General features: G+C 38.1%; 2 protein-coding genes across 5 annotated transcripts in view; one reads left to right on the top strand and one right to left on the bottom strand.

Moving 5' to 3' along the window:
- Window positions 1-5270, top strand: part of lgr4 (leucine-rich repeat containing G protein-coupled receptor 4) — a 31581-nt gene extending 26311 nt beyond the window's left edge. The window contains exons 16-18 of the mRNA XM_044100749.1: window positions 155-252; window positions 985-1038; window positions 1164-5270. Of these exons, the coding sequence (XP_043956684.1) occupies window positions 155-252; window positions 985-1038; window positions 1164-2557 (1546 nt within the window). The 3' untranslated portion in view covers window positions 2558-5270. The remainder of the gene's footprint in view (window positions 1-154; window positions 253-984; window positions 1039-1163) is intronic.
- A 1929-nt stretch (window positions 5271-7199) lies between these two features.
- mybpc3 (myosin binding protein C3) overlaps window positions 7200-27303 on the bottom strand; it is a 31623-nt gene continuing 11519 nt past the window's right edge. For 3 of the 4 annotated variants that reach the window (XM_044100673.1, XM_044100683.1, XM_044100691.1), the window contains 24 exons: window positions 25358-25417; window positions 25240-25242; window positions 23662-23834; window positions 23441-23573; window positions 23315-23317; window positions 23104-23228; window positions 22923-23028; window positions 22324-22490; window positions 21058-21223; window positions 20844-20950; window positions 20716-20745; window positions 20491-20630; window positions 18008-18167; window positions 17814-17918; window positions 16842-17030; window positions 14148-14282; window positions 13773-13940; window positions 12954-13042; window positions 11978-12173; window positions 11746-11885; window positions 9491-9650; window positions 9259-9395; window positions 8130-8316; window positions 7200-7552 (listed from right to left, as the gene is read on the bottom strand). In XM_044100673.1, coding sequence (XP_043956608.1) covers window positions 7515-7552; window positions 8130-8316; window positions 9259-9395; window positions 9491-9650; window positions 11746-11885; window positions 11978-12173; window positions 12954-13042; window positions 13773-13940; window positions 14148-14282; window positions 16842-17030; window positions 17814-17918; window positions 18008-18167; window positions 20491-20630; window positions 20716-20745; window positions 20844-20950; window positions 21058-21223; window positions 22324-22490; window positions 22923-23028; window positions 23104-23228; window positions 23315-23317; window positions 23441-23573; window positions 23662-23834; window positions 25240-25242; window positions 25358-25417 — 2917 coding nt within the window. In that variant the 3' untranslated portion in view covers window positions 7200-7514. Of the gene's footprint in view, window positions 7553-8129; window positions 8317-9258; window positions 9396-9490; window positions 9651-11745; window positions 11886-11977; window positions 12174-12953; window positions 13043-13772; window positions 13941-14147; window positions 14283-16841; window positions 17031-17813; window positions 17919-18007; window positions 18168-20023; window positions 20096-20490; window positions 20631-20715; window positions 20746-20843; window positions 20951-21057; window positions 21224-22323; window positions 22491-22922; window positions 23029-23103; window positions 23229-23314; window positions 23318-23440; window positions 23574-23661; window positions 23835-25239; window positions 25243-25357; window positions 25418-27303 lie in introns of all 4 variants that reach the window. The other variant, XM_044100699.1, reaches the window with a different exon arrangement.

Raw genomic sequence — 27303 nt, 5'->3', positions numbered from 1 at the left:
AAAACATCCAAATATTTGGATGAAAACAACCAGAAAGCCCAAATATTTGCTGAGCCACACACTTCTAATAATCTTTTTAGGAGTGTTTTTAACGATGATGTGTCCATATCAACAACAGACTCTTAAAAACCTTTTTTTAAATGATTGTTTGCAGGTCCATCTCTGTCCCTTATGCCTACCAATGCTGCGCGTTTGTTGGATGCGACTCAGTGCCGAGGTCTTCTGAGCAAACGGACATGAAGAAGTTGACAGGTGGGAACGGACGCTCGTCTTTTTAGAAATAAAAAGCTGACGTGTTAACTTGTGCTGTCTCTCATAGAAGATGGATTCACGTGTTTTAGTTTAACTAAATCTCTATGTAGACTTAACATTTAAAGCTGTATTTAGAAAATAAGACTCTGCAGTATTGTAGAAACAATTCCCAGGTTCAGAGTCAGAAGAAAACCATCCAAACTATATTTTATGCAATATTTTATGATACTCTGGACAAAAGGAAGACATGAATAAACAGGCGTTAACTTAGTCATTGTTAAAACACCAAAACACAGCGTTGTTTATGATAAATTTATAAATTCAACATGAACGGGTTTTAATTGATTTCTGTAATTTGTCTTAGATGGTGTAAATTTTACATTAGAACAAATTTTAAAATAATATAAGTTAGTTTTTTGGATGGTAAATTAAACATCAGATAATTGAGAAGCGATTGTTTATAAATCTTAAAATAGAATTATCACGGTAATTTAGGTTTAAGAAAAAATGTTTTATTCTCCTACAGCATCATCAATGCCGAGTTAGAGCTGCACTAAACGTGGATTTGATTAGAAAATGTTCATTTCAAGTCATTAGAAACTTGAAACTTCACTCTGAATTGCGGCAAAAGACTTGGGATCTGACTTGCACTTCGAAAACGTGATTTGTGTACATCTCTGTTGATTATACACATTCACATTCTTTTTTTTGTCTACTTTTGTGCCATTGTAGGTATAGAAGATGCTGAGCAGGTCTCAATGATAATGCATTGTTCACCTTCACCAGGTAAACAGTCAAGCGTCTCTAATCTTGCCTCTGTGTTAATGAAACAATGCTGAAGAATTCTTAGATAGTCCTAAATTATCTTATTACATTTTCATTTCTAAACGCTGGACTGTTTTTGTGTTCAGGAGCCTTCAAGCCTTGTGAGCACCTCTTAGGGAACTGGATGATTCGTCTGACAGTGTGGTTCATCTGCCTGGTGTCGCTGGTCTTCAACAGCCTAGTGCTGGTGACCACCTTCTCGCCCGCTCACCAAGCTGCTGGTTATTCCCACTACCTGACACCGTCTTTGTCACCAGCCAGGCTGCTAATGGGTTTGCTGGCCCTGGCCAACCTGCTCACTGGCCTGTATGTCGGCATTCTGACCGTGCTCGATGCGGCAACATGGGGATCCTTCGCTGAGTTCGGCGCATGGTGGGAGATGGGTCCCGGCTGTCAGATCACCGGAGCTCTTGCTGTGTTCTCTTCGGAGTGGTCGGTGCTGCTGCTGGCGCTGGCAGCTGTGGAGCGCAGCATGGCGGTCCGGATGATCCTAGGAAAAGTGCTGAGGAACGGTAGCAGCCATCGCAGGTGTTTTAGAGGTTACCAATGTTTTTGCCTGGCTGCGGGGCTGCTGGGGTTGCTGGCGGCGGCCGGAGCTTGTCTGCCTCTTCTGACCGTCAGTAACCAGTCGTCTTCTCCTTTCTGCCTGCCGTTCGCTGGTGGGGAGAGTCCGGCTCTCAGTGTCACTGTCACTCTGGTCCTGCTCAACGCCCTGGCTTACCTCTTCACGGCTGCAGTTTACACCCAGCTCTACTGCCAGCTCGGCAGGGTGGAGCTGGCGGACCCAGAACAGACTGGGGCCCTCCGCCATGTCGCCTGGCTCATCTTCACCAACTGCATCTTCTTCTGTCCCGTCGCAGCTTTTTCCTTCGCCCCTCTCCTGACCGGCTCTACAGCTGGTGGCCCGGAAATTGCCAAGTCTGTCACCCTCATTTTCTTCCCTCTCCCCTCATGCCTGAACCCGGTGTTGTACGTGTTTTTCAGCCCAGCCTTCAGAGAGGACTGGTTAAGGCTGCGCGGTCACATGGGTTTGACACAAGAGGTGAAGGCCGGCACTGAAAGCGGCTGCGACGATGGCGGTCGAGGCTCTGAGCTCACAGATGAGGGATCCTTCTCCCACCTGGGCTTTGACTGTGGTGTGTACTCTCAGCTTTGTGGAGAGACTGTGTGCGAACAGTGCGAGGCAGTCCTGCGTGCCCGGACCTGCTCTTCCCCCTCAGCCTCCTCGGTCTGCAGACATTTAGTGAAGTCTCACAGCTGTCCCACCCTTCTGGCTGGGGCCGCGATATGCCCGCGCTCCGAGGGGTTCTGGGCAGACAGCGGCACGCCCTCCGCTCAGTCCGAGTACGCTGACGAGGGGGACTCTTTTGTTTCAGACAGTTCAGACCAGGTTCAAGCCTGCGGCAGAGCCTGCTTCTGCCAAAGCAGAGGACTTCCTCTTGTACACTACTCATACAACTTACCTCGAGTCAAAGACTAAGGATGCCTCAGTGCTCCAGTGCGTCAGTGTGCACAGATATGTCTGTCATGTGAATTTAGATTCTTCAAGATTATGTAATTTTTATATATAAATATGTCTGTCAGATACATATATATGTCGGAACAGAAAATGTGCCAACTACCTTTGCAACTCATCAAGCACTTATGTTTGTAATTACTGTTAGCAAAGATGCAACCAGTCATTGAAAGGGAATTTCCAGCTGAAAGATCATTTCTAGATGAAATAAAGTGAGTACTTCATGTTACAAACTGCTCAACTAAAGAAAATCTGCACCACCGGTGCCTGCCTGCCTCTTGTGATCAACTGACATGATGATGATGATGATGATGATGATGATGATGATGATGATGATGATGATGATGATGATGATGATGATGATGATGATGATGATGATGATGATGATGATGATGATAACGACGCAAGCTAAAGGGGGTCAAAGATGTAATGATTTTTTTTGTGTGTGTGTGTGTGTTCTGTACTGATAAGCTTTGTTAATGTATCATGCATCAAATTTTAACATGTTTCCACAACAAGTTTATTTTTTTAATTTGATGATTTTATATATAAATGTAGCAAATGTAATAATCATTGTTAGATTTTTTTTTTTTGGGTTTTCTCGTGTGTGTGCATGTGTGAATGTTTAAGGTGATCCGGGGTTCCGACACATTTTCCAGGTCGAGATGAGATTGGAAAAACAAAATAAGAAAAGTAATTATATTTTCAGACTTCTTTCCCATTTTCTAAAAATTGTGTTTTTTCTTATATCCTTCCCTCTTTGTCTCCATCTTTTCTTGGTTGTGTCATTTCCTTCCCGAGAGACGCATGTCCTTCAGTCTTTACTTTTTGTTCCCTATCTATACTCATTTTCTTTTTTTCTTCCTCTTATTGTCTTATACCCCCTTCTTTTCTTCCTTAATTGTCACCTTATGACCGTCTCCTTTCCTCCTTTGTCTCTTTTTTTCCCTACATTTCCCTTTTTTCTGTGAACTTCAATATTACATATAAAGGAAACCTAGAAAGTTGAGTCATGAAACTCTTAAACGATCAGTGTGTTGGATCCCTGGTGACGTTCACCTTGTGAGGGTTGAATGATTTAGCATCGATAACTACTAGCCAATGAGCACGTGATTGTCACACACCGGCACAGGAATGGTGGAGGTCGGTCTGTAAGAAAAAAAAAAACAAAAAAAAGTCTTTTGCTTTAACCTTGTCATACTAAGAATGTGATAAAAGTAGCAGATATCACTGTTTGAACAACTGTGTGCGGTCGCTTTGACACGTGTTATTTATTGTTTAAGCAGACAGTCGTGTTTGAGTGGCCTCTGAATGATAAGTCTTTATAATCCAAGCATTCACCAAAACAGCGCCTCTCTTTTATTCCTTTCATTAGGTCAAATTAGGAAAATCTCACCTTCTTTAAAACTTTGAACATTTTCCCCTGGGTTTGTCATTCTGTTTTTTTTAAGTATTCCCAGACTATGTAATGAAATGGTGTTGCTTTGACTATATTCTGTCTATTTTGAGCCTCGTTAAATTATCCTTGCCAGCTATGGTACAATTCAGTTTAATTAAGTCTCCATCCAAGTTAAACTCACGAATGAGTTTAACCTTCTGTGCTGGTTAACGACTGGCAACCAGCTGAGTCAGCAAGAAGGCATGGGAAACTGCTCCAGTTTAAAACAGAATGGACCTGCATATATCCACATTTTTTGTGGCTTGAAATCTATACATTATGGTAAGAAATGGTAAAATATGGTATGAGATAACATATTTATTCTATCAAGTTCCATTATCTGTGATTTCTTACTGTATCCTTAATTAGTTGTTTTTAACGTATGTGACAAAAAGAGCATTATTGTACTACAAAGTGAATAAATGTAGATGTCTTTTCACCCTGACCTGGTTGAGACTGGGCGTGACAGTCTGACGGATGTTTAGTGTGCTCAAGCATGACTGCACGCATTGAGGTGGTTACACCCTCGGAGCATGTATCCACAAGCGCACGCCATGTGAGTGCTCAGGAATTCAGGCGATGTAGGGAACTGCTGTCCTCCAGCACCGAGACGTTCTCACGTCTTCTTTAGGCTCCAGTCTGTGTTGAATTTGATTATTATAGACGCATCTTACATCAACAAGACGCATCGATTCTTGCATCAACCAAAATGTCTGGTTTGGTTTTGCCATCTGATCTCCTGTCTACTGAAAATGTACGAATCTTTCAGTGGTTTATTTTTTTATATATATATTTTTAATGTAAATTATTTGAAATGGAAACTCAAGAATGGGATGCTTGCTAAGGAAGCTACCTCCTCGGTTGTTGAGGCCGCCAGCAGTGCTTTGTAAAAGAGAGTCTGTTTTTATTTTTCACTGTTTGCATCCTCAGCTTTATGATGTTAACCTTGGCTGTACATCATTTTAGTAATGTACAAGTTGTGGGAGGAATCTATGTACTGTATACTGTGATTTTGTTTTGTCTGTTTCTTAACCAAATCCTAAATATGACTCTTTTTTTTGTTTTCTCATAGATACAAAATTACAGAATACATATTAGCTGAAATATTTTACATTATTTCTGTTCAGTTTGAGTCTTCCTTGTAGTTTTGTGTCAAATCTCCCTGTTTTTTTTTCTTTTCAAATAGGTAAATGAATACTTTAAATTGTGAATGAATAAAATTGAAAAAAAAACAAAACATGGATTTTCTTTAATGCTTATTCAGTTTTAAATATTTACATTTGAAGTATACAGTTGTGTGGAATTGAACTGTTAATTATAGCACATGGCCAAGCCAATATATATTTTCCTTGCATTCCTAAAGTTTTACTTTAGAAATTTGGTTTCTAAAGTAAAAACAACATACTTTTTGGCCAAATTCAACTTCTCAAACTGCAGACTCTTAACTTTAGCTTTGCTACATGAAACCATAATGCAAGGAAACAAGAAATAATAATAATAAAAAAATGAAATAAGAAAAATGTTAAGCTCTTTTAAAAATAATCACACATTTTTCTCAATTTCTGTAATGTCAGCAGTACTGAGATCAGCCAGTTGGGTGAATCACACCTGTTATGTTCGATACTTGAAAAAAGCTTTTTGTTTGTTTCCACAAATATATATCTGCATCTTTACTGACTTGCTCTGTTTTCATGGTCGATCAAAAGATAACTGATTGAAGTAGGTAAATATCTCTTTAAATGAATCAAACAAGGAAAAATTTTTATGCTAACTTTTTGGCTTTGATTTAAAATATATATATATAATTTAGATCTCAAGGGTTGCATTTTAGACATGTCAGTGACAGCAAAAATAACACAACCAAGTAGCGATAAAGACTTACACAGTTATAAAGAGATTATAATAAAACATGTTTGCTGCAGCATTGTTAGAGAGCTAAATATCCACTTGTTTCAGCTTGCATACAAGCTAGTGTTGGTACTGCAGCACAGCTAGCAAATACAGGAAACTACAACAGTAACAGTTAGACAATGATACCTCACAAGAAAGTAAAGAGTCACATGATTGTTTATTGATATAAAAAAAAAAACTTTTTACCTTCTGGCAACTTTTGAGGCAAAACAGTATTGAAGTGAGCATGTTAAGTTGTTTTTGACAATATTAAATATTACCGTATTTTCCGGACTGTAGAGCGCACCTTACTAGTCAAAGCGTGGGAAAAAAGTAGCGGCTTATAGTCGAAAAAATAGGGTAAATTATTTAATATTAAATGTTAATATTGCTTTAATATTTTACTCTCCTGAAAAATACGTTGTTCTGTAGGTCTATATATCAAATTTGTTGGTTTATTGTCATTTTTTAGGTATATTTCTACTTTGCATGTAGAGAAATAAAAAGCAAATATGTGTGCAAAAGAACTCAGACTTGGACTAAATAAATGCTCTGGCTTCAGAGACCTAGCAGCGAACTGAAACACTTCTTACAGTATTGAGCTTTAGCCTTCTAAAAAAAAAAAAATCATGTACGGTCAGATTGAAACTTTTGGATTACCGGCTTTATGTCTTACATCTGTAAACATCTGAAAAAAGCATTGTAACGGGAGCATTCCTACTTGCTTGGTGTCACAGTGCTGCTGTTTCTGGCTAAGGTTCAAAGCATTTGTGTGGTTTCGTCCAGCGTGGTCATGCTATCCTGCCATATTGCTCTATCTTGATGATGAGCAGAAACCTCATGTTTGGAAATAATTTGAAAAATCAAGCCTCGCTCTGAACCTTGCTGTCCTTTGCACATATAATTCGTAAGACCCGGTTAAGTGTGGAAACACCTGACAGACACGGAGGCGCTGTTGGCCCTCTATGTGGCCAGAGAGATGCGTGGAAGGTTCAGTGGATCTTTTGCAGCTGTACATCAAGGCAGGAAACATTTACATTCACGGCATCAGAGGAATAACTTGCCCCAGCTTGTAAAAGCCGAAAGACACCATGTGTTTCATTTTGCTGACAAATGTTTTCATTGGGAGACATCCCAGATCATTCTTTCCATCACACGCATCCTGCTGTGCACCGTAGGGAGGACGCCTCACACGTTCACTGATGATTTGCAAGTGCCCAAAATTCCTTTTATTCAAGGTGAATCGTTCAATCACTACAAAGTAAAACAGCAGTCAAGTTGGGTTTTTTATGGTTTTATCCACACACTGATCCAGACATTATCATCCAACACTTGTTATTTATTATCAGTCAAATATACTTTTTAAACACAGAAATTGCAATCCTTGCAGCTTGAAAAGAGCAGCAACTACTCTGATAAAACTATGACTTACTTTCAAAATAACACATCAGTTCTGTCACTGAAAGAAACCCAAAATGTCAGCGGATGAAAAAAGACAAAAATATAATTGATTAAGCACTTTCAGGGATGTAACTTAAGCATCTTGTGGTTCTAAGCCGTCATCCTGCTGAAGATCCATTCATCCCCTCTCATTCACTGGGCCTCTTTCTTTTCTTCTTTAGCAATCTGAGCTGCAAATCAGAAATAAATATGCATTAACTCATTAAAATATATTAGCATTGTATGAAATTACAAAGAAAACTGCAAAACTGAGCAATCAGCAATTTGAACCGATTGTTCCTTTGTGCCCTTGTGTTAAAAAAGAATAGAAATTTACAAATTAAACCTGCATTAAGTTACCTTTGGTGATTTGGAATAAAATTAACTAACTCTATTCAATTGGTATATTTAGTATAGTACATTTGAGGATATTCAGCTTTCCTCTACAGATAAATATCAGTTTTTCACTGTTAGTTCCATATTATTATTTCTTTAAAAATAAAGTCCGTATTTTCTGAATTCATTTTTTGCAAGTGTGTAAGTTTTCTCACAAGAAGACCTGCAAGAACTTTAATCATGTTTTTGGTAATATGGAAATTTGAGACAGGATGTTGCAGATACTCTAATAATTCATATATGACTATAAATATTAAATTTTCTGGAGAAAGTTACCAAAATACTATTACTCTGTAAAAAAACAAAACAAAAAAAAAACAAAAAAAAAAAACGGGTTACCATTGCATGGATGGAAACCAACGCGCCACTTACGTCGGACCTCCAGTTTGCACTCCACCACGTCCTCGCCCTTGTCGTTGACAGCTTTGCACATGTACACGCCGCCGTCGAAGGGACATGGCTTACGGATCTCCAGCGTCAGAATGCCTTGCTTAGACAGCATGCGATACTTGGCTTCGTTGGAGATGTCCATTTTGTTTTTGTACCAGGTCACTTTGGGCTAATGAGGCAGAACAAAACATAACAGTCATGTGATATTTTTACACTTTTATTTCATTGGTAGTTAGATTGAACCAATGAGCCGTCATTGGTTCAATCTAACTACAGATTATGCTTGGTTGTGAATTTGCTTTAATTAAAGTGATCGTAATTTGTTAATCTATTATTAATTCTAATTGTTAAGATATATTTTTCTGTTGCCAAGTTTAAGTCATTTTGAATAAAAATGGTTTGGTCTTCACAGTTTATCCGTGCCCTAAATTGCATAATTTTGGTATTTCAGTGTCAAAACTAAATGTTTGTAAAATATTTTAATCACGTCTTTAACAGGAAACTGTGGAAGATGAAGTATTTGGACCAGATAACCGTAGAAATCTCTAGCAAACCCGACTGGATGGGTACAGTTAATGAAATTTACAGACTAGCGGGTACGAACTAGGTCTTCAGCTACTTATGGTAGATAGAATAGATATTTGTCCGCACTAAATTGACTTCAGTGTCCTGAATCTAGAATGACAATATTTTTGTAACTTTTGATTTTTTTTGTTGTTGTTTTTCTATCCATAAGAAAATACTCCTCGCTCTGTGCTTTTGTATATTTTCTTTTCTCACAGCTTAGCACCAATATAATGTAGCTGCTGATTTCCTTAGATAAACTGCTCTTTACTAATTGCTACGTACTGAATTAATTTGTTATTGATTGGATTTGATTTAGATTTGTGTTTGACAGGATTTTATTTAAAGTCAATTTGACTGAATCAAAATTAATTGGAGAGTTGGTTTTTTTTCAGATGTATATACATTGAATCTGATAAGGCACCCAGAGATTACTTCTGCTGTGTCCTTAAGCTCAAGCAATAAATTAAATTAAATTAAAGTACCAACATCCTTTTTTGTCAAATACAGAACCTGAGCTTTTGTGAACTAATTTGAAGACGCATACCTTTGGTATTCCTCGCACAGCACAGCTGAGGGTGGCGTTGTATCCTGCTATTATCGACCGGTTCACTAAAGGATGTGTGAACTTGGGAGCCTCTGAGAAGTCATGCTCCCTGTATGAGGGAGATTTGTAGTCGATATCTGCTGAGACACACAAAGATTAGGTAACTTTTTTCTTCTATTGCATTCTTCTTGTACTTCCGATCATTTTCCCTGAGTTATAAGACAGAGCCGACCTGATTTCTGGATGAACACACTGTCCTTTGTGGTGAGTGGCTCCGGGCTGAGGCCCACCAGGTTGATGGAAAACACGCGGAAGATGTACTCATTCCCCATGATGAGGTCGGACACCACGCAGTGTGTTCGTCTGTAGTGATCATGGACTGTAAACCACTCCTTTATGTGAATCACATAAAATGCTTCAATGAGATTTGATAAAACTAAATAAGTGCAAAACATCATTTTTTATCTGTCTGTGCTTTGTATGTGCAATTTTAGGGATGTATTGTTTCAAATGTTTTTTGTTCTTCTACTGAACTAACAAAAGTAAGAGAAATAGGAAGAAGACAAAAATATATCTTAACCCTAACCTACTCAATTACTGCAATGCCATTTTTACTGGACCATCAAAAAAAGCAATAAGACTGCTCCAGCTTCTCCAGAATGCCGCTGCAAGAGTCCTGACTAAAACAAAAAGAGATTAGAATATCAGTCCAGTTCTAAGATCCCTACATTGGCTGCGTGTTGCTCATAGAATAGAATTTAAAATCTCCTTAATGGTTTACAAAGCACTTCATAACAGAAATGCAGACTACATTTCTGGTCTTCTTCAACCATATATACCACTCAGACCAGATAATCAGATAATCAGAATCAAACCTTCTAACTATTCCGAGTCAGAACTAAACATGATGAAGCAGCTTTTAGTTTTTGTGCTCCAACACTCTGGAATCAACTTCCTGCTCACTGTAAGACTGCCCCTACTTTGAGTTTATCTAAAACAAGGTTAAAAACCTTCCTATTTGACTTTGCCTATTCTTACATTTTTTTAATTTTTAACTCTATTCATTCACTGTATTCAGAATTTTAATGTTTATTTTGTTTATTTTTAATCTGTTTGATTTTTTATTTATTTATTTATTTTTTTCCTTTTTGTGGGCTCTAGTGTCCCTTTTTTCATGGTAGGCTGACCGGAAAGGGGGAAGAAGAGGGGAGAAGACATGCGGCAAATGTCGTCGGGTCCAGGAATCAAACCTGCGACGGCCGCGTCGAGGACTGAGGGCCTCCAAACGTGGGGCGCGCTAACCTCTACGCCACTGGAGCACGCCCCTATTTATTTATTTTTTAATGTTGTTTTTAATTTTCTTGTACAAGCTCTTTGAATTGTCTTTGGCTGAAAGGTGCTGTATAAATAAATTTGCCTTGCCTTGCCTAGTGAAAAATGTGGGAAAAACGTCCACTTGTCTTCATATTCTTCATATTTCTGCATGTAGCAGAAACCGAAGGCGTTTTGGAACAGGCTACTTCTTAGATGCAGGATTGAAACGGGATATGAGGCAACCTTTTCTCTCTGACATGTACCAGGTAGACTTATTGGTAACACGATGACCACCACCTCAAAGCTCATTGTGTTGCAAGTACAATTAATTTGATCTAATAATGACTGCGGTGATACACGAGCTGACCGCCATGCTGGCTGGCGAACAATGTCTCTGCGTCACTGCACAGACTATCTAGACCGGGTCAAGGCTGAGAGGATAAGATTAGGACATTCCTGGGTAACATTGTTATTGGCAGCTTGAGGTGGAGGACGGTGGCAGGAGGAGATCTTTGCCAACTGGTTCATCAAAGTGGACAGCATGTTCAGCATTGGATAATCGAAGAATAAATGTCTCTCTCGCTCCTTCTCTCTCTTTCTCTCTCTTGCCCTTTTACTGTAAGGAAGTAAGTGGTAGTTTTTCTATTTAAATAGCATTCGAGTGTCAGTCTCTCCTTTCTCTTTTTCAGGGGACCTTTGCTACTCGAGTATTTTTTATGTTTCTTTTCTAATGAAAAAATACAAAAAGCCACGCTACAGAATACTTGTTGGTTTTGTTTGTGTTAGGTGTCTTAATAATATGACCATTCCTTTTAGTGTTTGTTTTCCCACTATTGAGAGTCTTTGTCACAATTACAGGTGAGCTGGATTTTAAACATCCAAAATTATTGTACATTTTATCACATTAATTAACAAGTGGCGCTGCGAAACCAGTGATATCCTTTATGGCAAACAAACAAATAAATAAACAAATGACATATTTGTTCATTCATCTGACACGACAAAATAAATTTATGGTTTAAATAACAGGAAAACATCATGTGAGTAAGCAATACACAAAAAATGACGTACTAAGCTTTATGCTTTGTAGATCTAATTGCAATACAACAAAATATTAATTTCAACTTTACTCTGATGTTTTAAAACATTATAACAAAGAGCATAGATTCTTACCATGGTCTTCTTGTCAGCTTTCTGAACAGTGTAGCCACTTATTTCACAGTTGCCATCGTCCTTTGGTTGCTTCCATTCCAGTGCCACATTAAACCCCCACACATCAGCAATCTTCAGGACCTCTGGTGGCCCTGGCAGATCTACAGGGATAATATCGTTTTATAATGACTACGAAATAATTACAGAAATTCAGACCAGCTAAACTTTAGACGCTATCCATTGACTAACTCACCAACAATCTGCAGCATGATTTTTGCTGTGTCTTCCACATTCTCAATCTGCACTTTGAGGTCGTACTGCCCAGAGTGCTTTCTCTCCGTCTTTCGGATGAAGAGGATCGAATCGAAATCGCTGTTCCTCACGCTTGCGATTGAGGGGTCCAGAGGTTCCCCGTCTTTACTCCAAGTAACCTTTGGCCTGGGTTTACCCTGTAGACAAAGACAAGACTGAGATCAAAATGCAGCGATGTAAAGCTTTAAATGACACTTAACTAAGCGTTACCATTACTAAACTGTTTGACAAAGGCTGACAAAATAATGACTCCTAATATTTGACAGTTGTTTGGTTAAAACAAAATACTAGTCTAGTGCAAGGATTAAAAATTGGATCTAAAACATCACTTTGTTGCAACTATTAAAGAATGAAGGGAGTTTCTATAGGTGTTCTGAGGACTGAACCATCATGATGTGTGTCACATCCTGGTGTGATAGCTGCTCTGCTCAGGGGAAGAGAGCTCTGGAAAGTGTAAGGAAGCGAGCTCAGACGATCACTGGAACATTACTCTCAGCAATCTGGGACAATTACACCTCCCAGCTGTCTCATAAAGACAGAATGCATCATGAAAGACTGCAATCAGCCTGCAACGCAGGGACCACCGAATTCAGAGACTTTTTGATCTCCGTGCTGTTAGATGAATTGATGTACACCACTCTAAAATGTAAAGGTCACAATGTGCAATTTAATGTTTATCACATATAACATGAAACATAATGTGTCTGGCACACTAATGTGCAACACATGTGTAATAAGTCATTGTTCACCCCACTCTTACATGCAGAAGCTAATATTACATTATCTAGACTCTAGTATTTATCATAACACTAGACAATGACTCCTATTGTCTTTCATAATAATATTTACTAGCCGTCTGGGTGGGGAGGTATTTACTGTTTTTATGAACATAATAGTAAAATTAAAATGTAAATCACCTGGAATGGGATCATAATGTTAACAGTTTCTCCAACTTTCTTGATGAGGGTTTGCCGGAGATTTCGTGGAAGCCAAATCTTTGGGCGCTCTGATGAAAACAAAAGACCAAAGTGGGCAGTCGGACATTTTTAGGAAACCTGTGAGGCTCATAGGAGGATCTTCAACTCGGCACGTCTTGAAAATAGACAAGTACCCTAAAGCAGTCACTTCACTGGTGATTTAATAAACTCTTGTCATTACTGTTTAGTCTTTACCTAATTTTAACACATCAGTAATCTCAATCATCTGTTTGAATACATGGGAGTAAAAGCTGAAAAACTATATTGTACTCTCTACAGTAAAAAACCCCCCCTTCATTATTGATTATAAATATTGTCTTTCAACATTAAAAGAATACTCCTCAATATCATATCTCCTTTATAATATTGTGCACTGTAGTTTTTATGTCTATCAGATTGGTACATTTGTTTTTCCAAAGGTCCAACTAACCAATGGGAATAAAAACAAGAAAAAAAAAAATCTCTGAAATTAGTCAAGTAGTTAATTGAAAAGGAAAAGGTCTGGCAAATCACAATAAAAATATCAAATCGGACGGCAGGTTGTGCTCGGCAAATTTATTTTTTAGCTGCATAAATAAACTGAAACTGGGCAGAAAAAACAAAATCTGTAGCTTTAGAAGTCTTTGGGAATGATTAAAATCCTCCCTGGAGAACTCAAACACCTCACAGATTCCTGGTTGCTCCGCTTACATAAAACAAAATGAGAAACTGAACAAGCTCAGCAGGGATGTTTTATGAATCTGCTGTAGAAATACTCACGCATGATCTCCCTGATAGTCACAGGCTGTGCCAGAACCGCCGGAGAACTGGGCCCTGCCATGTTGTAGGCTCGCACTCTGAACAGCAGTTTGTCTCCTGTGGTCAGGTTCTTGATAGTCATCGATGATCTCTCTGTAAGACCCTGGATGGCTGGAATCCATTCATCAGCTGCCACCATAGAGGAATACAAGTCAAAGTCACATAATTGTCATGTCTGCATTACTATTTAACAGCCAAGATAGATAAATATTATTTATGAACATGAGCTGAGCAGGTTGTGCAGCTCACGTGCCATTTTGCTGCAAGTATTCCATTCTGGAGATAAACTCTAAAATAAGCTGCCCTTATCAGAAGCATGCAGGTGGCAGCACTTACTGCCTTCCTTGCAGTACTCGACCCCATAGCCCTCGAGCTTAGCAGCGCCGATCCTCTCCGGAGCTCGCCACTTCAGTGTGATAGAAGTGTCGCTGATGTCTTCAACGTGCAGACCGATGGGCTCGCTAGTAGGGGCTGAGAGAGGGGGGCAAAGGGTAGATAAAGAGCCTGCTTATGCAGTTAAAGAATTAAAGCAATATGTACTAAATGAACACCTAAACAAGTGAACGAGCTTGATTGTCGCCACTAACATGCCTGCAGGGCATGCAGCCATGTTTGAATGTCTGAATCTCCCTTGAATTTATTGGAATTTACTTATTTGTTTATTTACATCAAAATGAACAGGAGAACTAAAGTGTTGCCTTAACGTGTGTGTGTGTGTAACCAGGTGAACCTGCAACACAAAGTGTAAATTTGTTTCAGTAATTCTAATGAATAAATGGCAGCATTGGAGAACAAACTCCAATGTTGATGATGCACATGCATCATCATTATTTCTACTTTTTGGTGTCTAATGATTTTGATGCTGCATAAGCTTTTGGATATTGGTTTTTATGCTCAAACTAAATGTGATCAGAGAGACAAATGCAAGTAGAAATGAGAGCAAATGAGGCAGCTTGAATCTACATAAAGTTACACCAGAACTGGCCACTGATGTCTTCATATGTCTAAAATTAAAACCCCTTAAAAAGGGGCACCTGTGAAAGTCATAGTGTCGACTGACTTACATGATTTTCATCTCTGTTAACGAGTCACTGGTTACACACAGCAGGTGGATTCAGCCAGCCTGTTTTTAAGTGGGACACCAGTTATCTAACAGTCTGTTACCCTGTAAGCCTGTGAGTGGCGCCTTCTTTCATGCAGAGAATATGAGCTCTCTGTCTGACCCGCAGTTCACCGTCAGACTGAGGTCTAAGTGCCTGCTGTGCTACGAGTCTAGTGAGGATAAAATGACATGATTTTGATGTGCATAAAAAGACCTTGGTTCCTTGGTTACAACCCACGCAATGCTCTAACTGCAGAGGTGCCAAAAGCAAACCACTGTTACATCCCTTTGAAACAGCTTGGCCTCTTATTTGGGCAAAACGCAAAAGATGAAAGTGCATTATTGATAGGGAAACAGACAAAGCATGTGATGGATTGCTAAATTGAGCTTTGCGTGTTTCTGGGAGCTGCTCATAAGGACAACTTAGCATCAACTGATTCTTTTGTTTTTCAAGGTTTTATTGTTCTGTCAGCTGAGCCGGTCTAGACAGGCAAAAGGGGGTTACAATGACCTAGAACCTGTTTTTATGCACTACTTGATACAAAATCAAATCATTTATGATCCAGAACAACCTTAACTGGCACCATCAGCTATAAAACTCAGATGGAAAGAATTTCCTTGTAGTTCAGCTAATATTTTAATATAACTATCATCTGGATTTTAAAACGCAAACATTTTTTCTTCTTTGGCAGGTTGAATATAAAAGCAACAAGACAAGACTACACCTAAAGATAATAATTCCTTCTCCAAACATGTTGTCTGCAGCAGATACCTTGGAGACCACTATTTCCTTCCCTGCAGGAAAACTTGCACTCCCTCCTGCTGGCTTCTCATTGTCAGCTGGATCTCCCACCTCCAGACTGAAGGCTAACTCTGCAGGGTGTGCTGTTGGTGATAATCTCCTGGCTGCGGGAGTTAAAGAGCTCTTGGCTCTGTTAGTTTCTTCTTCTGCTTCCACAAGCATCTAATCCTCCAATGGTTTCTTCTCTGCTACCGAGGGAAGCTAAAGTTTGATCATTTTCCAGTGACTGTACGGCTGCTTATCAAGCCTGTTATGTGTATCGTTGTCTGTTTTCTGAGTTTGTCTTCTTATTGTCTTTAACAGTCCCTTTTTGTCTTTTCGCTGTTTTAACATTAGTGAGCAAAATAATCTTGGACTGATTCTGAATAAGGAGTTATTCAGACTACACATAGCAAAACTATTAAATTAAGATTTCGGTAATGTTTTGATAAATACGATTATAAACAGCACTACTCTCATATAGCTAGATACAGACAGCCTTTCAACCACAAACTCCTGGCTGAATCTGTCTTGTAAAATGAAGAGTCTTTAACTGTCTATACTGTGCAAACATAAACATATACACCATGATGACTCAAATTACCAATATAAGGGATTTCAGGAGGAACTGAGAGTAAGATGAATCATGTGCATGTTAAAGCTTCATGATTTTAGTGGTTCTCTTAGCATTAGTCACAGAAATGTTAGCATTACACAGTGTTAATTCCTCTATTGGGTACACAAACACCCTGTGTGATGTTGCTAAGACAAATGAGGCCATATTCTTGTAACACAAATAAACATCTCCCCCCTCTTCTCGTAACTACGAGTGAGCAAACTCTGTGGTTACAGAGTAACCACTCTCTGGTTATCAAACTAATTAGTTAGATTAGTTAACTGTTCTAACTCAGTTTACTTAGATCAGACTAAACTGAGTTAGATCTAACCACAGTAAATATTGCTGCAGCAAGACACAAGATTTCTAAAATCATTGTATGACATTTGAAGAAATCTCTTTTGTTCCTCCTGTCTTAATCAAATTGTTTTTATGACAAACTTCCAACAGCAAACATTTAGTAAACACATGAGGTAATTTATGTATGAATAAAAAAATTTTACTTGGCGTGAGAATCCTAAAAACACTCACCGACTGGCACGAATGGTTGGGAGGCTGGACTGTGATGAGACATGCCAATGTTGTTGACGGCATAGACTCGCATCTCGTATGCCATGCCTTCAATCATGCGCCTGGCCTCAAAGGTTGTTTCAGGGTATGGGTCAAAGTTCAGCCGCATCCACCTGTAGCTCCTCAGTTTCTTCCTTTCCACGACATAACCTTAGCATTCAAGAGCAGCACATTATATTCATGTCTGTGTACAGGCAATATAAAGCATATAAATCATTTTACTACACCCATTTTTTTAGCAAAAACGCTTTTTCCACGTCTGCTTCCGTGTTCGGGGATATGCGGCCCGGTCACTTCCGGTCTATTGAAAATGGCATTTTACACTAGATGCTTGCAGGGCTTGCACAAGCTAACAATTAACAATGTACATTGTATTTGTAAGGCAGGAACCAAAGCCCCAACAAACAAGCATGTAGAAATGTTTTAAGATGCCTCGTTATACACTCACGGATACAAAGGTGAGGTTTACTTTTTTTCAACTTTGTGGCTAACATTAACTCTAGCTTATGCTAGTAGTAGAAAATATTCTCTAACATTCATTTTACATTCACTTTATTCATGCAATTTCTTTAAAACATGAATGTTAAAAAGTAGGAATTTGTTTTAAGCATTTAGAAAATGAAAATAAATGGAACTGATCAGTTTTAAAAGCTCATTAAGTAAAGACAAATTTTATGTAAGCAAGACCAGTATAAGAGACATTTGATAAACTCTAAATAATATTTTTATGACAAAAAAAATTGCAATGCGTTTTTTTCAACCTTAATACTTAAAGTATGAAGAAAAAAAACACAAAATACCAAAACCTTTTTCTTCTGAGTCTCAGGAGAAAAAAAAAAAAGGTATATCTTGGAAGATTATTTTTCCAAAATGTATTGAAATGACATGTGTTACATAAACTGGGAAATTTCAACAATTTAGTAGTGTTGTTACCAATGATTGGATCTCCGCCATTGAAAAGAGGGGGCTCCCACTGAACAATGCAGGAATCCTCCCCAACGCTAAGGATTTTAGGAGCCTGGGGAGGGTCTGGAACATCTATGTGGTAAGACATTAACGCAGTTAGAACATGTTTGTTGTAAAAGTTTATTTTATCTGCATCAATGATCAGAGTATCTTTGTCTTACCAACAACCTTGACACTGATATCAGCTGTGTCTTCTCCTGCTGCGTTTCGAACAACGACAGAGTAGATCCCCTCATCCTGTCTCTCAGCACCCTCGATAGTGAAGATGCAGTGGCCTTTGGTGGATTCCACATGGACCCTGCCGTCTCCTTCTGTGATGACCTAATCATTAAAAATGAGCCAACTCATTTAGCAAAAACCCAGGCCTGACGTTGTGGTATAATACTTTTATGTAAAACAATTGGCGAACAGCTAACTATAACTTGTCTCAGATTAGGCGATTGTGCTTAAGTGAGGATTTCTGGATATTGTCAAAGAGATAGACATGGAGGTGAGCCACTTGGCAAAGTGACTGTAATTCCTCAATCATCTATACTTACGTACTTATCATTGTAGGTGTGGGTTCGGGAGGTGTAAGAGGGGCATGTTTTCCAGTAGTATTTGGGCGAGAGGCAGGATATGGTCTGGTTGACAGGCCATCCCAGAGCAAATTAGGACAACTTGGATCAGTCAGCCTAGCAGTCACGTCTTTGGTATGGGGTGAAAGGACCCTAAAAGAACCCACACATGCGAACTCCATCCAGAAAGAGGCCAGGGTTGGATTCAAACCCAGTAGCTTTTTGCTGCAAGGCAACATTGCTAACTATACCATGGTGCAACCCGACTTTCATATTAAAAAACTAATTTCAGCATAGCTTCAGAGTATTTATGTTAGTAGTTTATTTGATTCTTTTTCTAACATTTTCCAGTTGTGTCATGATGAACCTGATGAAATGAACTAAAAACAAACAAACAAACAAACAAAAAGCTCTCTATCAAACTTTCCATGCACCGACTTCTTTAGATCAATGTTGGACAACAGGAACCTGTGTTAAGATAGGGTTTTAAGGTATTTTAACAAATATGAAATGAAATGAAAATTCTTTTTCAAATTTGTTACTGTATAAAGCCACTATGCAAAACATACTTACTGCTCAGTCTCATGTCATCTTTGTCTGAGAGGCTTCAGTACACAAGCTTACCTTAATCAAAGAAAATGCATGCTGCTAGTATCATGCTCTTAAATAAAACTGAACAAAAACATAAAAATATCGACTATATTTTAAATGTATTTTATAATATTTTTCATAGTAAAACAGCAAATTGGTAGTGTTGAAACATTAGTTCTTTAGGGTCTTAGTACAATTTTATAGCATTTTCAAAGCTAGCTGTTTACAATGATTTTGCCGTTTTCTCCCTGTGTCTGTAGATTAGTTATATTACTGGTGAGATAATAGGAATCCAATTTTCAAAAAAGCTTTGTTGTAAACAGTTTAAACCACAAAAGCAAAAACTGAAATAATATTAAGAAGGTTTTTTTTTCTTACTTATTGCTGAACATGTCCAGGTTTTAGCCTGCTTTCATTATACTTCATGACATACTATGATTTTCGAATAAATATTTTTTTAATAATTGAAAAGAAGAAATTATCTATGGCAGCCCACAAGGCTCAGTTTTAACTTTAGTTTTTCAACGTTTTACTCTTTCGGTTCAGCATCATCACAAGTACTTTTATTGATCATGTGTACAAAATATTTAAATAATTCAACCATTTTGAGGGACACAACAAATTAGAATTAAAGTCAAGATATGAAAATTGTTTTACATTTAAAATCTACATAAAGGGGATGACTTATTCAACATAAAAAAACATGAGAAATGTATAGTTGTACGAAAAAAAACTTTTTTTTTCTTAGCTGATGAAAAATATTCCCCTTAGATTGTGAGGAGCCTGGTGTCAAATTTAAAATTGGTTTTAATGAAATATTATAAACATAAGAGGTTAACTAATTCACAAATAATGGCTTTTCTCATGACTAACATCTTTCTTGCATTAAAACAGTTTTGGAAATTTGATTCCTTTCTTTTTTTCAAATAGATTATCAATATTGAAGCTCAATGCTGGCATCATGCGGACTTGTCTAAGTCAAAACAAGCAAACAAATAAAAAAAAATAATATATATATCATGCACTTACCTCTCCATCATTTAGGGTCCAACAGGCTGAGTGCCCTGCGTTTTCTTCCCCATCAGGTTTTACAGAACTAGCCTACAATTAAGGACAGCAAAGCAGTGAAAGCTGATAACAGGGAGAGTGGGAAACCCCTGATTCACCTAAGATTATTGCTTTTAGATAATAATAGCACTCTGCTCATTCTGTTGGGTAAAAAAAGCCAATGCATTAGTTTCCCTGACATTAGTGGGGCACAGCATGCTTGTTGCAAAACCGAATACATGAAAATACAACGGTTTTTAAAAGTGGTTAGCATCCTTTGAGCTTATAATAAATATGTTAGACCCTGCTTGGGCTTTCTTGTTTTTGCGTCTTAAATTGCAGGATTGTAGAGAGACAAACTTTCTCAGTTGTCATATCTTACCTATAGCTCTCTGGACAGATGGCTCCTGTCAGAATATTAACACCACCAGGTGTTACATCTCTTTTACCTTCTCTCCTTTGGTCCAGATCACTGTGGGAGCAGGATCTCCAGTGATGGGGACATCCAGACGCAGTTTGTTTCCAGCCACCACTATGATTGTTGAATCAGAAGTGCGGCCCATGCAGTCAATGTGGATCTTGGGAGGATCTTCAAAAGGAATGTATATGGTTATAATGGGGTCTGAGTTTTATTTTTCTTTGCTGTGCAAGAGTATAAGTTTGCAATTGTATACCTTGGCGAGGCACAAAATCAATCTTCACCTCTGAAAGATCAAATATAAAGGAAAAATTCTTTAAACATTTGGCTTGTGAGGATCAAATGATGACTTTGAAGTTTCCAAGCTTAAGAAATAATTATTACCCAAGAAATTGAGTTTAGCAGAAAGGTTGAAAGCATAGCCGTCTGGCACAAAGGTATAGTCTCCCTCATCTTCAGGTTTCACGTCATCAATAGTCAGTTTGTGGATTCTGTGTGTTTAAACATTTAGAAAATCATGTCATTGGACATGCAGTCCAATTACAAAACATGTACATGTTACCTTGCAAGCATAATTTAGCAAATTTAGTGTTGTCACCTTCCGATATGAGAGATGTTTGTCCTGGCATTGGATTTGACTTCAACACCGTTCTTGTACCAAGTTCCCTTCACATTCTCATCTGACACTTCGCATTTGAACACTGCCTGATCCTTTGCCTTTACCGTGAGGTCCGCAATGCTCTGGTAGATCTCCAGTTCTTTCTCTGCGGAGTCAGAAAATAAAAAACAACCACAAGCTCAAGGAGCTCAGAATGAAAGTCATCAAGGCCTTTACACTTTTAATGGAAAAAGTTACAGGGGCACCATTTGAGGAGTGGTGTGAGAATAAAAGTCCCGTGTGAAGCATCGATTTCTATAATACAGCAATGCGACAGAGACAAAAGAGGAAGTGTGTATGACTTGTGAAGAAAAATAAAATGAGTACTTTCTGAAAAACACATGCAGGAGCTCTAGATTATTTCTATATGTCATAAGAAAATATGCACGGGAGATATTGTCCACTGTGAAATTCAAAGGCTACACTAGTCAGCACACTGCCCAGGCAGAATAAGCAGATATGGTGGGAATGGCGCTATACTAGAAACTCTGCCATAGACTGAAGTGTTGATCCCTGTCTCAGTGTTGCAGCTGGTCATTCTTGGCAGGTTGGAGTTTAATTAACAAGGGATATAAACAGCAGGAGCAGCTACTGGGCTTCAAATTATACACAAAAACTCCTGGGAGATCAAAACAGATTTAAAACAGGAATATAAAGAGAAATCTATCTGCGGTGCAACAACTGGACTAAAATTTGACTTTAAGAAAAACAAAAATGTGAAAGTATTTATGAACCCATGCATGTATTCAAAGTTGTTTTAAGTTTAAAAGGAGGACATGTACCTTAAGAGATGAACTGAACTCATGGGTGGAACTAGATGGAGTATATTTGTATGTGGAGGTTTAAATTGTCTCAAATTGTTTTTAATGGAGGATGGAAACATAACATCTGAATCACTGACTGGGATAAAATGTCAGTAAATAATGCTATAAATGAGGTCACATTCTTCCTTTTCACTTCCAATCAAACAACTCACCGAGAAAGAGAACCAGCACGTACTGAATGGAGCTCTGCCTTTCAGGTGATACACATGTACATCTCCTAACCTTAGCAGACATACTCCGGGTGCTGGTAGTATGCCAGCTAAGCTACACAAAGTCAACCTGCCAAGAATGACAAGGCTGCACAACTACTGGCTGGCTATGATGGATGTTTATTTGGACAATTCATCACTGACAGAAGAAACAGCCAAAGTATGACACTTACCCTGCACCAGCAGTTCAGCTACAGACTCTCCTCCATTGGTTTTGACCTTGTAGTGTCCACCATCTTCTTTGGTGGCTTCATTAATGATCAGCACATGCTTGCAGCCATCTTTCTTGAAGCGATATTTCAGGGATTCATCTCTGGTTAGTTCAACCCCGTCTTTCTCCCTGAACAAGAAATAGATTACCGTTCATTGATAATGTCAGTCCATGTGTTTGAGGTATTTTTGATCTTCAGTGTTTTGTTTCCCTTTATCCATTTACAATGTAGCCATTTTAACTCAAGACCTCTGACAATTACAATGTTGTTGAAGGGATCTAAGCTATAGGGATATTGGTAAACATGTAATCAACGGTTTGAGAGTCAGTAAAAATAAGGCATACTGAAGTAAATCCCATCTGATATGATTGTGGAAATATTTCCCTCTGCTTTTGGCTAATATGTTTTTTATCAGTACACCTTTAGTGGGACTACAGATTTTATTTTGGCAATTATGTTTAACATGGTTGTTTACAATTTTTTTTTTCTTTCTTTTTAGCCATGATTCATTAGCCAAACCACTAACTACTAAAACTGTAGTGTAAAGAATAACATCTCACCATTTCACATTGGCGCCTTCTTCTGATACCTCGCACTCTAACTCTACCCGCTCACCTTTCATCACCATATGATCCTCCAGATTTTTTACAATTGTAACAGGAGGCTCTAAAGACAAAACAAATGAGAAACATAAAGCTAACTATGTTGGTTTGGTTCAAACTGCCTCTGACTGTTTGTTACCTTTAACAAAGAGCTCTGTTGTGCATTTCTCCTCTCCAATGACACATGTGTAAGCTGCGTCATCTGCTAAGGAGCAGTGGTTAATGGTAAGGTAGCGCATGTTTCCAACGCTCTCAAAAATATACCTTTGGAAAAACAAGAATATTTTCATTGCACAAAAAGGTTGCATTGTTTTATATACATTTTTCAACAATACTCAGAAGATGCTTACTTGCTGAAGATGTAATGAAAGGATAGGTCATCATGATCCAGATGCAGAGGAGAGAAGTGAACATTTATAGTTAAGTAGTGATGCATGGGTGCAGAACGTCCTTATTGTATGCAAGTAAGTTCAAACCTTCCAGACTTTTGGATTTCTTGTCCATTCTTAAACCACTTCACCTCCACATCTTCATTGGCAACCTCAACTCCCAGCTTTATTTTATGGCCCTTTAACACCTGATATGCAGGATCCAGCTTTTTGAGGAATGCTAAATATAAATAGCAAATGAAAATCAACCTTTCACGTTTTTTCAGGTTCAGATGAAGTAATGCCTGTTTTAATGCCAGCATACTGACCTTCACTCTTCTTTTCTTCCTTCTTCATCTTCTTAAGCCTCTTGAGCATCCCTCTCAGGTCGGTGATGCCGTACTGGAAAGCAATCTTTTCATATTCTGAAGGGGGAGCGTGACTGAGGATGTTCCACACGTCAACATCAGGATCTGTGTTCACGTGTGCCGGTTTGATGGACCTGAGACAATCAGAGAATGCTGTCAAAATCAGGCATGAAGCAAAGACTTTGAAACGTAAATCACAAACAAAAAGCCACAACTGAAAAGAATAATTAGATTTGTGCCAGTAGGGCTGCTTATGTTAATCTAAGTTGTGCAAATTTTTGTCCAAAATACATTAAAACAATAAATTAGCTACAATATTTTAAAAAATTACAGTTAAAAAATATGCTAAAAACGTAGAAATAATAGAAAAATGTTTATACGATTGCTGTTTGAAAGGAGCTGACATGTTGAGAACAAGCACCAGAGGGCAGAAATGATGACATCAAAAGTGATCTTGAGTTTTATTAAGGCGTTCTCAAGAGTTCATCAGTCAGTAGTGAGTGAAGGTCACTAAACCCAGACATGGAGCCCATTACAGCTTTACATGGGTGGTCAAATCGTGGAATTAACAGTTGTCACAGTGGCACAGAGTTGGAAGTGATGGGAATGTGAGGGGTGGCAAACATGCACAAGACTGTCAACTCCAGTGCAGTGTTGTGTTTTGTGCACCCAGCATAGCATAACCTTGAACCAGCTGGTCCTGATATGCTATGGCGGTATTGTGCTCTTTACTAGACCAAATGTCATCCTTTTCCAGGTCTCAATATAATGACCTCCGCAAGACTATCCACAGGGTAGCACATTTAGCCACATACTCAGTGATATCAACAGCAGCAGCCAAAGACTGATTAAGAGTAATTTGTTTAAGAAGAAAATCACATTAACCAGAATTAATTACCAGAAAAAGTAATTTCTTCCCAAGGTAAAGTAATTCTCAAATGTATGGGGAGTAAAACCCCAAATCTTTCACCTCTGGATCAAATCAAGCCTCTGAAGATTGAAATAAAAGTAGATAAAGTAGATAGTTTTTCACACCAAAGGATGAAGCTCACACAATCTTAAGAAATGGTCCCATCTTCAAAAGTAATTTCTTTTTTTCTGCTGTGTTTTCTGTATCAATTACTTTTATGAAAAAAATAAGTACAATTCCCAACCTGTGAACATGTCAGCAGGCTCTCACTCATGCAGAGAAGAATATTTTAAAACAAAAGCAGCATTCTGACAACTAAGAAAAATACAGATATTATATAATTAGGAACGAAGAGGTTCCCTTTCCACTTCAGCAAACTGCACACATTTGGGATCAAATAACGTGAGTCAGAACACATGCTAACACCATGCAACAAGTAGGTTTAATATTGCATTTGCTTTTATTTGGCAATGATTTTATTATTATGATAATATAAGGTTAAGAAGTTTCATTTTTATATATATGGACTGGCTGTCAGTAGAAAGATTAAGTGAATTTGTTATTAGTGATCAAAAGTCTGTTTCCTATAGAATACTGTTATATAGTTTGCAATTGTAGAAATTACTTACTCTCTGTGGACAGAGGATCACCCAGAAAGAATTAAAAAGAAACAGGCATTTTTATGAAAGCGACAAAAACGTCATCATTGTTCTGAGTAGAACCTTTTAAAAATGTTGATTTGCTCACCTCTTTTTTAATAAGGCACTGAAGTCCAGCTCTCCTGAATCGTCTTTACCATCTGTGCTACTGCAGACATCAAAAAGCATCAACAGTATAGCATATGGCTTAATCAATTAGATTCTCCAAAGAACAGAAATGTGTCACTGCAGATGTTTCCTTCTAATGAAACACTTTATATTCCATTTGCTTTATGCAAAATTAAAAAAAGGCCTTGTGTGGTTTTGCTCTGTCAGAGATGCACACAATGGTTTAGGTGTTGGTTTTGCAGTCACAAGTCTCAGTCACCAATTTAATGGTTTGAAAAGGCTTCAGAAGAATGACAAAGTATAGAGTATACTTTTAAACTTTCCCAGTGTGGATAAGTATGGAAAATAATAAAATAACATAGAGGAACTTGTTTGAATTTCAATGGGAAACATTTTCCTCCTGAAAACCGAACCAACTGCCAAGATCAATGTATTGATTTCTGGGTAAATATAAATATAACGATCCATTTCTTCAAGAGTGAATTTTAACTGTGATATTCCAAAATAACAATACAATAGAACAGTTACAGTGGCAAAAAAATAAATAAAATTACAGCCTTCTCCTCTTAAACAAAAAACTTAAACTGTTAAAACAACAAAACCCTTAAACTTTCTCAACATTGGTTCAAAATGAGGTCATGTTACCTCAAGATAATTAAAAATCATGATACTGTTACTAAGGTTTGAGATACAGTTATCTTGATAAAATGAAATTTTGAAACTATATAAATGACAAGATAAAGAGCTAAATATTTAAATGAATGAGGAGCAATTGCCACATTAAAGGTCTCTGTGTTTTAAGATAATGGTTTGATGAAAACTGTTTCCATGACCTAGTGAAGTTGAGGATCTCAGTATTGTGTGATAATGAAATTCTCTGTGTGACAACTCCAGAAAATTAAATAGGTGAACTGCAGTAACAACAAAAAAAAGCATGAAATTGTTTTATGCCATGTTACTGTGATAGAAAAACTATTGTCAGGACAAAACAAGCTTGGTGTTTTGTTATATCGAGGTAACTGAACTGTTATAACGACAAAAAGCCTAAGATGTAGTTATCTCAATTTAACAAGCTCATTAGAAAGGAGGTCAAGGAAAGCTAAGAATCTTATCACTGCTAAATAAACTTGAGATATGAATATTTCTATATCACAAGAAATTAAGTATGAAACATGATCAAAACAAGACAACCTTGAAATATTGCTATCTGACATGCATGCTGTTTGGGTTTATAAATGGGCTTTTCTGCACAATCTTGGAGCCTTTAAAATGAGTCACTAAACAGCTGGAATTTAGAAGTGGAAAATGTGTAGGAACCCTGTCTTTACTCATCAGCATCAGCTGCTAACAACTCATGATTTGGTCATGTCTTGCAGTAGGTGATTGTTCCTTTGGGAGGTCACATGGTACCTAGCGAAGAAAGGGAAAAAAAGGTGGTAGGGAGACAAACATGACATAAAGATGTGATATGTAGCAAGACCTTCTACATATCCTAAAAGCACAAAACCATCTCACCAAGCTGCAGCCATAATCCAAGCAATGACAAAACAAAACAGTCGTGACGAAACGCAGGCAACCGTAGCGTGTGTTTGTTTCTTATCAGTGGGATGAAAGATAAAAACAGGGGCATAGACAAGATAATCTCCAACCTCTGATCCGACAGCATGTGAAGGTGAGTCTCTGCTCTGTGTGGTGAAGTTACAACACACTTCCTCTGTGAGGCAACCCCCCCCCCAGGAGGTGGTCTGCTGCTGAAAAGCCTGAATGTCTTAGCACATCCTGCACTTTCAGTACAATAACACCACCGTCAAATCTCACTCAGCCACATGGCTGCTTGGGCAGCTGGCTCGGCTGTTTTGATTGAGACTCAGGAGGGGATCAGAAGAAGCCGACAAATGCTGCTGCAAGCTATTTAATGGTTGGAAC

The sequence above is a fragment of the Gambusia affinis genome, linkage group LG02 (genome assembly GCF_019740435.1).
Source record: "Gambusia affinis linkage group LG02, SWU_Gaff_1.0, whole genome shotgun sequence".
Lineage (NCBI taxonomy): Eukaryota > Metazoa > Chordata > Actinopteri > Cyprinodontiformes > Poeciliidae > Gambusia > Gambusia affinis.
The sequence above is the reverse complement of the archived record's forward strand: the minus strand, read 5'-3'. Positions and strand labels throughout refer to the sequence as shown.